Source organism: Equus quagga, chromosome 20 (genome assembly GCF_021613505.1).
Source record: "Equus quagga isolate Etosha38 chromosome 20, UCLA_HA_Equagga_1.0, whole genome shotgun sequence".
NCBI lineage: Eukaryota > Metazoa > Chordata > Mammalia > Perissodactyla > Equidae > Equus > Equus quagga.
In genome coordinates this window covers 24,170,475-24,182,726 of record NC_060286.1, presented here as the reverse complement: position 1 = coordinate 24,182,726, position 12,252 = coordinate 24,170,475, and the positions used below count along the sequence as shown (strand labels likewise).

Genomic DNA, 12,252 nt, shown 5'->3' with positions numbered 1-12,252 from the left:
GCGGAAGTGGTGTTGGTCATTGTTTGTGTTTTGGGATTGGCTGCATGGGCGTTCATTTTCTCTCTCTGTATCTGTCTCTCTCTTCCCTATCCCTCCCTCTCTTTCTCTCTTTTTATTACTTTCAGTAGCAACTGTTGAATTATCTTCTTTTTGTTCGCTTAGCCACCACCAATTGGTGTTAGCTCAGGGCTCTTTTCTTTTGGACACAGAATCGTTGTTAGAAAACATTATATAATCAGATCGAGACACTGAGGAATCACAGATTAGGAGCATAAATTGGGAAGAGAGGCAAAATTGGAAATAGAGAAGAAAGAATTGCTCATACATATCACGTTTATTAAAAATAACTTGTGTCTGTTTCCTCAGCTAGGCTGTGTGGTTCTCAGAGCAGTAGAATGTAGAACCATGCCATCTTATTCATCTTCGTGTCTCAGCAGTTTTGTTGTTGCTAAGTGCAGTAAATGTGTATTGGACTGAATGGAAACGTACCTGTACCTTCTTCAGAAAGAGTGACAAGAATTTTTTTTTTTCTTTTCTAGTCTCTTAAATGCCACAATTCGTTCTTATCTATTTTAAGCCATCTCCGTTGAGTTTGATTACTGAAATTGAATTTGGATGAGAGAAGAATTGGTTCTAAAAGTCCATTCCTGGGGGCTGGCCCTGTGGCCGAGTGGTTAAGTTCGCGCGCTCCGCTGCAGGCGGCCCAGTGTTTCGTTAGTTCGAATCCTGGGCGCGGACATGGCACTGCTCATCAGACCACGCTGAGGCAGCGTCCCACATGCCACAACTAGAAGAACCCACAACGAAGAATACACAACTATGTACCGGGGGGCTTTGGGGAGAAAAAGGAAAAAATAAAATCTTTAAAAAAAAAAAAAAAGATGACAAAGACATTTAAAAAAAAAATAAATAAAAGTCCATTCCTGCTTTAAAAGGATGATCTTCAATTATTTTTAATGTTGTCATAATATTTTAATATCTGAGTGTTAGTAAAATGTTTTTTGGTGATTCATCTTTCTCAAGTATGTATCAGATCATTTTATTTCCTTGCTGAAAAGTCTTTGAAGCTTAAATTGGATTTCAGCGTCCCTTCAATCTGATTTCTGACCTTAATTTCCCAGCTCTTTTTAGGCCTCCTGAACTATTACTCTTTATGAGCAGCCACTGGTGGCCCACTCTGTGGCTCTTGCTCCTGGTATCGTTGGTCAAGAAGGCTCATCTTCTTTCTATCAGTGATCCCCATTTTTCTCTTTTTCACACTTTAGTTTGCCCATTATCTCTATGTTTTATGTCTCTTTCTTTATGAGGTCTTGCTGATCAGAGTAGTTTCTCTTGAATTCACTAACTTAAATCCTGTTTCTACTAGCCAACATTGATGTTGCTTTCCTTCTGCTCAGTCGTATTTGCCCCAATCAGTATTTCTCATACAGTACTTTCCTCAGTGCCTAGCCAGTGTCTAAAACATAGAAGGGGATAAATATTCTATGCATGGTTTTGTTTTAACCCAAGCCAACCTTATCCTGTGATTTTTCTCTCTCTGTTTAAAAAATGTTCCAGAAACATCTATGCATCAGAGATTGTATAGTTCTTATTCAGGATTTCCTCCTGTATCAGGAAGGTACATGGAAACTTGTATAATTATTAAAGAGACTATTTAGCTAGTATCCAAGTCAGTAATATAGTAAAGTGGAATCAATATTAAGAACCTGTGACTGATCCTTTCTCTGTTGAAAACTACCTCCCTTATCTTGGATTGATCACTTTATCTTCCTGTGCCTCAATTTCCTCATCCCTAAAATGTAGGCATTGGATGACCTCTATAATTCTAGCGTTATTTCCAGTTAGTAATAAAAACTTAGCATTGTTGAGTTCCTAAAATGTGCCAGTCACTCTTGTGAGTATTTTCTCTAAATGATCTCATGTAGGTCGTCATTCTTAGATGGAAGTGTTGTCAAGTCCATCTAATAAATTAGTTGCATTGCTTCACAGATAGTAAGCAGTTCTTCTAAGGTCACAGAGTGGCAGAGCTGGGTTTTGAACTCAAGTCTGTGACTATTGTTTCTATGATAGTCCACTGTCTCCCTAGGGATATTACCTTTGAATCATTAAAGTCTAGCTATTTTCTCATTACCCTTAAAGGTTCCACATTAAGCACATAATACTGTAGAGGAACATGTTTATTTAAAATCTATGTTATTGAGAGTACCCTGGCTTATTTGGGGCCAGGTTTTCATTTTTAAATGTTCAGTAAGATGCTCAATCTTTTGTGTGCATTGACTGTCAAGTAAGAGTAGAGGAGAAATTGTATTATATTGTGTTTTAGTTATATCTGTGAACAAATAATTATTGTTGCCACCTACACGCTAGTCTACTTTTTATCCCTTAACCCTTCATGGAAAATGTTTTAAATGTAGGCTTAGCAGTTCTTCTTCATGAATATGAGAAATAGGAAGAGGTAGGTGGAAAGATTTTGTATGCTAGACAGAACTGATTTCTTTATTCTGTAACTTTGCTCCATTATTCTCCTACTTTGTCCAATTTTTCCACTTTTGTAATTTCAAGTTGATAAATATCCTTTTGTAATCAACATATATAAAATTATGATCCTAGATGTGTGATCAGTGAAATCTAGAATTTATGGTGGATCCAGTCCACACCATTTTTTAAATAGAAATCTGTTTCATTGTCTATTTTCATTTTAATGCCTATTCATATGAATAGGCTGTCTGTAGTTTTTTCAGAATTTGAATACAACTACTGGAGCAATTAAAAAGGGAGCCAATGGCAAGGTCAATCAATTTTAAAGGGAGAGTATTCTTTTCTACAATCTTCTAATGCGTTGTTTTATAGGTATTATTTATAGTTAATTGTTTTTTAATTAAGAACTCATTTAGGGCCTTTTATCTTCTTTTTTTTCTGTCTGTTCTTTGGCCATTTTACTACTGGGAGGAAAAGAGTTCACATAGTAGGCCTGAGACAGCTTCTCTTAGGAGGACCTGCTTGCAAGGTAGCCCTTGTCTGACATCTGGGAAATTGAATGATAATCAGTTCTCTACACTGGTAGAAAACTTTCTATAAATGATAAGGGTAGCTCACTGTGCCTACACCTCTTGTACGAACAATGTGGTTTGTGCTGAACATCTGCTTTCCCTCTACTAGTCTGGAATTTTGGTACATGCTAGGCAGACGGTGCCTGAGTGACTAGCCCCTGATTAAAATTTTGGGCACTGAGTCTCTAATGAGCTTCCGTGGTAGATGACACTTGACAAGTGTTGTCAGAATTCCCCGTGGGAAGAATCGAGCATGTCCTGTGTGACGCCACTGGGAGAGGACTCTTGGGAGCTTGCGCCCGGCTTCCCCTGCACTTCACCCCATCTCCTTTCCCCTTGCTGATTTTGCCTGGTTTCTTTTCACTAATAAATCTTAGCATAAGTCCGACAATATGCTGAGTCCTGTGACTCCTTCTAGCTATCATCAAACCTGAGACCTTCAAGGCAACTACCCATTAACAATTTTCCCCCCTGAAGAAGGAAAGAGAAAAGAAAAGAATGGAATTCAAGTATATAAAGTTTTAGATAAAGTTGGAGATTTTATAAACCTTTTGGTAATAGTACTGTGAAGGGGATCAGACAGAACATGCCACCTCAAAATATGCCACTTTGTATATTGATTATTTTGAGCTGAAAGCACTTGAGAAACAGTAGATGCAGGAAGGACTCTCTGCTGTTTCTATGTAAAGGCAAGTCATAGTATTTCCCACGAGGAAGTTGCCCTCCTTGTACCAGGAAGAGAAGAGCATTCTTATCATTGGAGACTGGGAATTGATGCCACAATGGATCTGTACAAACAAACCTAATATAAACCTTATTTTCCAGTAGTTTCCTCCATATATTTCTTAGGGACTTTCCCACAATTTACCACCCCTACAAGCCTATTTAATCTCTTTTCCCTTGTCTTGTCATTTTTCCATAAATTCTTTGTTAAAAAGGCATGTAAGCTCTTGGTCCTAACCACTTCTTTGGGTCTGTATGTTTCCTACAGAGGCTCCTGTGTGTACATAAAAACATTAAATAAAATTTGTATGCTTTTCTCTTGTTAATCTGTCTTATGTTGGTTTAATTCTTAGGCCCAGCCGCACCTAAAGGGTTCTTTTTAGGAACTTAAAAGTTTTTCCTCCTCTACAACTGGAAGGAATTCTTGGTAAAAGGATGTTTCTGCATTTTTAGATTGTTCCTATCTTTGACAGTGCTTGTATAGTGAGAAATAAATAATGGGCTTAATTAAGTGATATGAAATTTAACCACCCTGCTTTAGTGGCTGAGATAATTTCACACAATTTAAATATAAAAAGTTTTTCAGGGTAGAAGATGCCTCCAGGAATGTATGATAGTAATAATAGAATTGAAAATTGTCATAATGGAATAAATAAGGAAATTACTTTTCATTTAGCATGTCATGTAATATATAGGAAGAGACTAATATTTACTATATGTGCCTACCCTGAAAGCATTTATCCATGGATTAATGATGTGTTTGTATATTTGTGTGCTCTCTGTACGTGTGTGTGTGTATGTATGAGTGTGTATGTGTGTAGGAGGAATTGTTGTGAGAGTTCTGTAGCATAATCTTTTGACTGATGGGGAAGAAACGTTTATTACAGTTAGATTATTCTGATTGGTTATTTGAAGAAGGGGGATTAAAGGAAATGTCAAAACAATGGCTGAATAGGATCTTCTGAGGAATGAATATAGGAAGGAATTCTATGACAAGTTTTATGTGAAGCATAATGCAAACAGACTGGCAGGAACAAAGCAATAACAATAGTTTCCAAACTAAGGGCAGTTAGAGGCAATGTTCATCCAGTTCAAATTCAAGCCTACTTTCCCATCAGTAGTGAGAACCACAATTATTTATTGTAAGAACCACACCCTTTTCTATTCATTTACACTTACATACCCAATCAATGCCATGATGTTTTCAAATATTCTTGTAAGTGAATTATTGTGTATTATGAAAGCCTGCAATTTTTAAGTGTGAGAACAAAGGAATTTACGTTCTTCAGCTCTAGGTTTGTATATATTAATGCTATGCCTATTGTGGTTGCTCTGTAATTATGGAAGAATAAATAATGCTGAACTTGTTTTGCTTCTGGGTTCAAAAGAGCTGCTGGAGAAATCTGAAGAGTTTTGTATACTCTTGGGTCCATGATAAATTTGAGACTATCTAACTGTAACCTTATTTCTTTTTGTCAGCTTTTAAACACTTATCTCTTGTTCATTTTCTCTTTTCCTACAGTGTTGTTTCAGGCTTTCTCACTAATTAAATACATAATTTCACCTCCATTTCTAACCTGCCTTAGCAGAGAGAGCCTTTACTGCCATTTTAGTGGGACTATCTTTTTGTTAGGAGTTGAGCATCAGATAGATTCTCTTTGACGTGCTAAAACTCAGATGCCTGTGGGATTACCAAGGCTAGAAAGTCATTATGCAATTAGATGTTTAAAGATCTGGAGTTTAGAAGATCAGTCTGGCTTCTCAATTAGGAATCGCTTATATCTCTGTCTACTTACATACTTACTTACCTACCAAAAATATTTTGTAGATAGGATCATGCTTTTTACCAGAACCTTGCACAGTTATCTCTAAGCTAAATTGTAGAAGAGCCCCAGGAAAGGAGATTATGAAAGAACCGGAAGAAAAAGGAGAACTAGTGAAAAATGATATAGTTGTGTCGCTTAATGACAGGGTTACGTTCTGAGAAATGTGTTGCTGGGTGATCTTGTCTTTGTGCGAACATCATAGGGGGTACTTACACAAACCTAGATGGTATAGCCTACTACACACCTAGGCTATATAGTACTAATCTTATGGGGCCACCCTTGTATATGAGTCAGTCTGCTGTTGACTAAAATGTTATGCAGCACTTGGCCGTGTTATGAGTCAGGGAAGAAAAGAGACGTAGGAAAGAGAAGACGTAATTGACAGTTTCACATGCTACAAGGAAACTAGGAAAGATTTTTAAAGAGTCTATTGTGTTTGGCTATAGGTGATCTTTTGGGATCTTGATGAGAGCTGTTTTAATTGTATGATAGGGAAGGAAACTAGATCCAGCGAATTGAGAAGTGAATTGGAAATAAGATTGTGGGGTATCAAGTGTAGACTGCTTTTTCCAGGAGCTTGGCTTAACAGGAAGAAGAGTACATGGTGCTGGTTAGAAGATCAGGTTGATTAATAGAGATTTTGTTGTTTCATTTTTTTTTTCCATCATTAATGTGATTTTTTTAAGATGGGAGAAGTAGAGAAGAATGATCCAGTAGGGGAAGAGAGGTCCAAGACATGGAAGAGAGGGCATGATTGAGATAGTGAAACCCTTGATAGATGTGGAAGGAAATAGTAAAGATAGGCTAATTTGTCTAAGAAAGAAGGATCCCTTTTCCTCAGAGGCTGGAGAAGAGGAGAAACTGGCTATTGGTAAGTTTAAGGATGATACATTTAGGGAATTTTGGGGGTGTCCTGCCTAATAGCTTCAATTTTATTTCTCAAAGAGGAGCCATGTTACATACTAGGAGTGAGTGAAAAGAGGATAGGTTCAGAGACAGGACGTTTTGGAATGGCCAGTGTGTTGACTGGGTAGAGGCATGCAGCAGAATTTCTGGGCACTGAGTAGCTGGCTGTCAGTGTGCCATCACATTAATTGATATACTTGTGTGATTTTCCTTAGAGGGCTCAATACCTGATGTAGGAAATAGGAAATTTTTTAGTTCCCCCAGAGCTGGTGGTTTTGCTGTTCAAGTTCAGACGATGAAGAGTTTTAAAAAGTTTGAGATGTGAACAAGAGTGTGGCTAAAGTGAAAATTAAGGAAGTTAGGTTAAAGAGCCTGGATTTAAAGCTAGCAAAAGGAATATCAAAGGAGGGGTCATCTTCTGGACAATGAAGAGCAGATGTATCAGAAGAAAGAGAGTGAGGGGACTGGGCAGATTGGTAGATAAAACCAGAGACCTAGGGGTGAAGAGTGGGAGGAGAGGGCGGAGAGAGGCAGGGGAGGAGGGTTGGGACATTCCTTTTGCTTCAAAAGTGGTAGTTCCAAAAAACCTACTAAGATAGGACTATGGGAGTGGGTGACTGAAGAGGCATGGAGTTGGGGTCAACTGAGAATCTGGAAGCTTAGCAGAGTTGAAAACATGGGCTCTGGAGTCAGACTATCTGGGTCTGAATCCTATGCCCTCACTTATTAGTTATGCGGTTTTGGGCAAGTTCCAAGCCTTGGTTTCCTATCATTAAAATCAAGATAGTAATCGTGCCTTACTTTAGTTTTGTGGTGGATTGAATGAGATAATTCATACAAAGCATTTGCACAATCCTTTGCACAACTCAAGTGCTCAGTAAACTTCAGTATCATTGTAATTTTTATTATTATTATTATTGTCGACTCTTTTTCATTTAGATCTCAGCTTGTACATTACCTCCTAAGAGAGACCCTCCCCAGCGACACTGTAGAATACAGACCCCTTCACTGTTGCAATTTAGCTGTTAGTGTGAATATCTCCCCAGTTAGATTATTAGCTTCTTGGTGTTGAAGCCAGGTCTTATTAACCTTTCTGTAAACTGTGTGCCTAGCACATACAAAGTGCAACCACTCTCCCAAGTGTATGTTGGGAAAAAAAAAATGATACCTCTCTGTTGATGTAGAAATCACTTGAATACTAAAGTCGATTTCTAGCCAAGTGGTAAAGCTTTTAGGTAAGGGCAAAAGGGTAAACCACCATCACTAGGCTTTTCTGATCTCATTTTAGAATTTTCCACACAAACAAGTGCACAGTTCTCAATTTACTGTTTTGTTTGGGTGGATAAAGGAGTGACTCATCCCTTCCAGGCTGCATTGAGTTTAGCAGACTGAACAAACGCAAACCTGTTGCTCAGAAAATGATGCTTGTTTTCGAGGTATTATTTTTATTTTTTTGCCATAATGTCAAACCATGACTTTAATCATGAAAGAAATTATATTTAACTTTATTTGAGAGCCACAGTTCAGGGATCATGGAATCTGGAACTGAACATTCTGCTGTTAGAGCAGAAGTAGTTGGTAAATGTTTCCAGTCTCCATTTGTAGGTGCGTTGGTACAATGTAGACAACATTTATTCTTTGTCCAGCTCATAGCATCATCTTAGCCTCCTGAACCCAATGTTATTTCAACACATGGCCTTTTCATGTTACCTTTGTTACCTCAGATATTTAGAAACTAAGGCTCAGGAGGGGCATCTTACGGGGCACACCGTAAGCAGTTATTTCTGAATTTGTCACTCCCTTCCAAAGCTTTACAAGAGTGGCTTAATGTTAATGGTTATATCATACTTTTATTTGTATAAAATGTTATATAAAAGCAATGTCCTCTCATTTTTGAAGTTAAAATAGATCTTTACACATTCTTCTCGAATTAAAAATATGTATGAGTCATGATGATTTAGTGTAAGTTTCAAATGTATTATTGACCAACTCTGTTTTAGGGAAGCTAGATTTTAAGAGTTCAGGTTCTTTTCTTGATTAGATAAGTGTTCCAAGTAAATTTAAGTTTATTTAAGAATCTATCCTACAGTGATTCATGTAAGCTTGAGATAAATTCATCAACTTATAACATTATGTTGATTTAGCTGGAAATAACCTATCTATAAACACTTTATTGAGCTTTTTAAGTGAATTTTCAGATAGAGTGTTATTTATATTGATGTTTCTATCATCGGTGCTCACTTTTTGGTTATGGATTTTTGTTTTATTATATCAATATTTTATGTGCTCACAGAAACTGAAATATTACTTATGATGGCTGTGATAATCTGACAAATTTTATTTTATTTTAATTTTTTTGCTGAGGAAGATTAGCCCTGAGCTAACATCTGTTGCCAGTCTTGCTTTTTTTGTTGTTGTTGGCTTGAGGAAGAGTAGCTCTGAGCTAACATCTGTGCCATTTTTCCTCCAGTTTATATATGGGTCACTGCTATAGCATGGCTGATGAGTGGTGTAAGTTGGCGCCTGGGATCCGAACCCGTGAACTGGGGCCGCAGAAGTGGAGCACGCCGAACTTAACCACTACGCTATGAGACCGGCCCCCTGACAAATTTTAAAACATTAATATTTCTTTAGTTGGATGAAATACTAGGTTCTTACTAAAGTAATGCACATTGTTTTTCTCATCAACAGGGTGTTCTATTTTAGTGGCAGTCAGTTGGAAAATGCATATTTTCCCTTTTTAGATAATGAAGTAGTCTAAGAAAGAGCAAATATTTCTATAAAAAATTATTCCCAACTAATGTGATTGTTAAATACATGGAATAGGACTTATATTTTCTAGATTGATTGCAAATGAAATTTAATACAGATGATTCTCATTTCAGTGACATTAGAGATTCTTGTTTGATGATATGTTATGCATCCAATTTTGACAAGAATACGTTCCTAATATTTCACATGCTTTATTCCTAGAATTTAACGCGTGAATTGGAGAACAAGGAGAAACAGCAACTACAGATGTTGGATCAGCTTAAGGAGATCCAGAATCACTTTGAGACGTGTGAGGCCAAGTATAAGCATGCTGACCTCCAGATCTCAGAGCTGACTCACCATGCTGAGGATGCAACCAAACAGGCCGAGCAGTACCTCATCGAGTTCCAGCAGTCAGAGGCCCTGAGACAGGAAGCAGAGAAGAGGAGAGAAGAGCTGAAGCTGAAAGCTCAGGAGTCCATTAGGCAGTGGAAGCTTAAGCATAAGAAGTTAGAGCGAGCAATGGAGAAACAATCGGAAACTCTTGGTCAACTGACAGACAAGAATAATCAGGTATAAAAGCCAAGTTCCTAAGGAATGATTTTTGCTGTGACCAACCATTCATTCATCTGTCCTTTGGACAAACACTTGAGTGCATATGATCTATCAAGATGCCCTTGATAGAAAAGTTTTTATATCTTGGCTATTTCAAGATAAAAAGTAATTTACTTTAAAAAAAAATCTTTTTAAAGCCTTTTTTAATAGTTTAACCTTCTGTAGCTTTTCAGAATTGGCCCTTAAAATAGATCTGCTCCCCTCCCCCAGTTAGCTTTTAGTTCCCTAAATTGAAATTATTCTTTGATATTCAAATGGAAGAAAATCTCACACTCTTCTGTACCATTACATGACTTCCCCCAATGCATGTATTTTAAAATCTCATTTCTTGTATATTTTAACTTAAGTGTTGGTTAGAAAGAAGCATTTAAAAATGTAGTAGTTACTACTGGACCATTTTCTGGCAGCAGTTATAATGGGTTTAGTTAAATGAGTGACACTGACAATCTCACTGACGAGCAGTATTGTGAGATCACAGGCCTCTTTAAGACTCTGCTTTTGTGCCCTTTTGATAACAACGAAAAGCATTTCACTGATCTATGTATGCATTTCACATCGTCTTTTCTCTTGTATAATCAGTTACTTTAAATGGGTTTTATGCTCCTGTGTTGATTCTCAACTATATCTTTGGGTTGAATTAAGCCCAGATGTTTATAAGATAATAAGCAGGAAAGTCATGATTGATTTTTATCCATGTTTAGTCTTGGTTTATCATTTCTGCTTTGTCATTTGTCACTTGTCAAGAACTGAATATTCCAGAATAATCATTTGGATAAGTTCGAACAAAAGGAAACAAATGTAGGGCAATTATATTTATAAAATCAGTTGTCAGCACTTAAAAGTGACAGATGCTTATTTCAGATGAGCCATCGTGGAAAAGATGCTTTGCCTTTTACATATGAATTTCTCGGACATAATAGAAGATGGAGGAAGTGATCACTTGGCGCTCACTGTGGAGTGCTTTTCAATTTAACCCATCTGACACATACCGGGTGACTGGTTGCCCTGCGGTAAAGCAGTTGGAAAGCTTTCAGACTTGAATCTGAACTGATTGGATCCTAGGAAATTGCTCCACCTTGATTATTCTGTTGTCAGCCTCTTCTTCTGGCAACTGGTTCAGTGAGCCTGACTATAAGGGAGGTAGCTGGAGAGAAGAGTGGTTGGGGGGATTGATTGATTGAGAACCAACTGGGGATTTTACTTAATTAGAGGAAATTTAGAAGGATCCATGTCATCAGACAGTATCCTAATCCATGGTGTTGAGAATTTCTAGATTGAGCTTTTCAGAATATTAAAAATTATTAAACAATCATTTCCCAGAATACTCCTATGATAATTATTTTTATCACTTAGCATTGCTAATGATAAGCAAAGAAGTAGTTTTAAAGTGATTGCCACAGTTAGGGTGGTATCACAATTATCACAGCAGGCATTGTAATTTCCACTTTAAAAGCCTTAAAAATTAATGCAGCATGTCACAGTTAGAGCAATGGTTAATCAAGGAAGAAAGGGTAACAGATATTTCACTGCAAATTCAAGTGTCCAGTACATCTGTGATGTGGAAATGCGTTGTAAATACTTTTGGGAAAAATGCGTATTTTTTTATGTCTTACTGAATAACACCTCTAAGGAGTATTTAATTCTTAATAAAATCACAAAGCCACCTTAAAGCGTCAGTAATAGATCCTACTCCTTTTTGTTTTTTAGGAGTAATTATTTTCAATAAGTGACTCCAAGGGTATATTTGAAGTATATATTAAAAGTGATATTGATTTACAAAGAAAACACATGGTTTAAAGAATAAATTAATCGTTTAATAAGTAGCCTTCTTGAGCCATTTTTATCTTCTCAAAAGATACCTTTGCATTTTCAAAATAATTCTGTGCCTACTTCCATTTTTCTTTTTCTAGCACAATTAATTTTCTGCTTTAAGATCTGTCACTTGAAAATACGTTAGAGGGCTAAAGGCATTTATTGTCTTAAAAATTGCTCTGATATATATTTTCCCTGCTTTTTACATTTTTGGAATCTTGATAAGATTATCAGGTATATATCATATTACAAAGGTACTTCATTACTGAAGGATACGGCATATCAAACAAATAGTATATCATTGCAGAAAAAACTAGAATGATCAGATTGTATACTTTCCTTAAAAGACAGTGGCAGGGATGGTTACATGATGTTCTTTCGGGATATGTAGATGAACATATATTAATAGGAAGGCCTAAAATTCTGTGGTCACAAATAATCTAATCATAAATTGTGATATTTTTGTCTTTATTTTTCTTTTAAAGTGCTGTTTGAAGTCATTAGTGTTTTTTTTCCTGTTGAGGAAGATTCGCCCTGAGCTAATGTATGTTGCCCATCTTCCTCTTTTT

General features: G+C 36.8%; 1 protein-coding gene across 4 annotated transcripts in view; it reads left to right on the top strand.

The window, feature by feature from the left end:
• Nucleotides 1-12,252, top strand: part of CEP128 (centrosomal protein 128) — a 376,345-nt gene that overhangs the window by 110,178 nt on the left and 253,915 nt on the right. For all 4 annotated transcript variants that reach the window (XM_046647430.1, XM_046647432.1, XM_046647429.1 and 1 more), the window contains one exon: nucleotides 9,479-9,829. In XM_046647430.1, coding sequence (XP_046503386.1) covers nucleotides 9,479-9,829 — 351 coding nt within the window. The remainder of the gene's footprint in view (nucleotides 1-9,478; nucleotides 9,830-12,252) is intronic.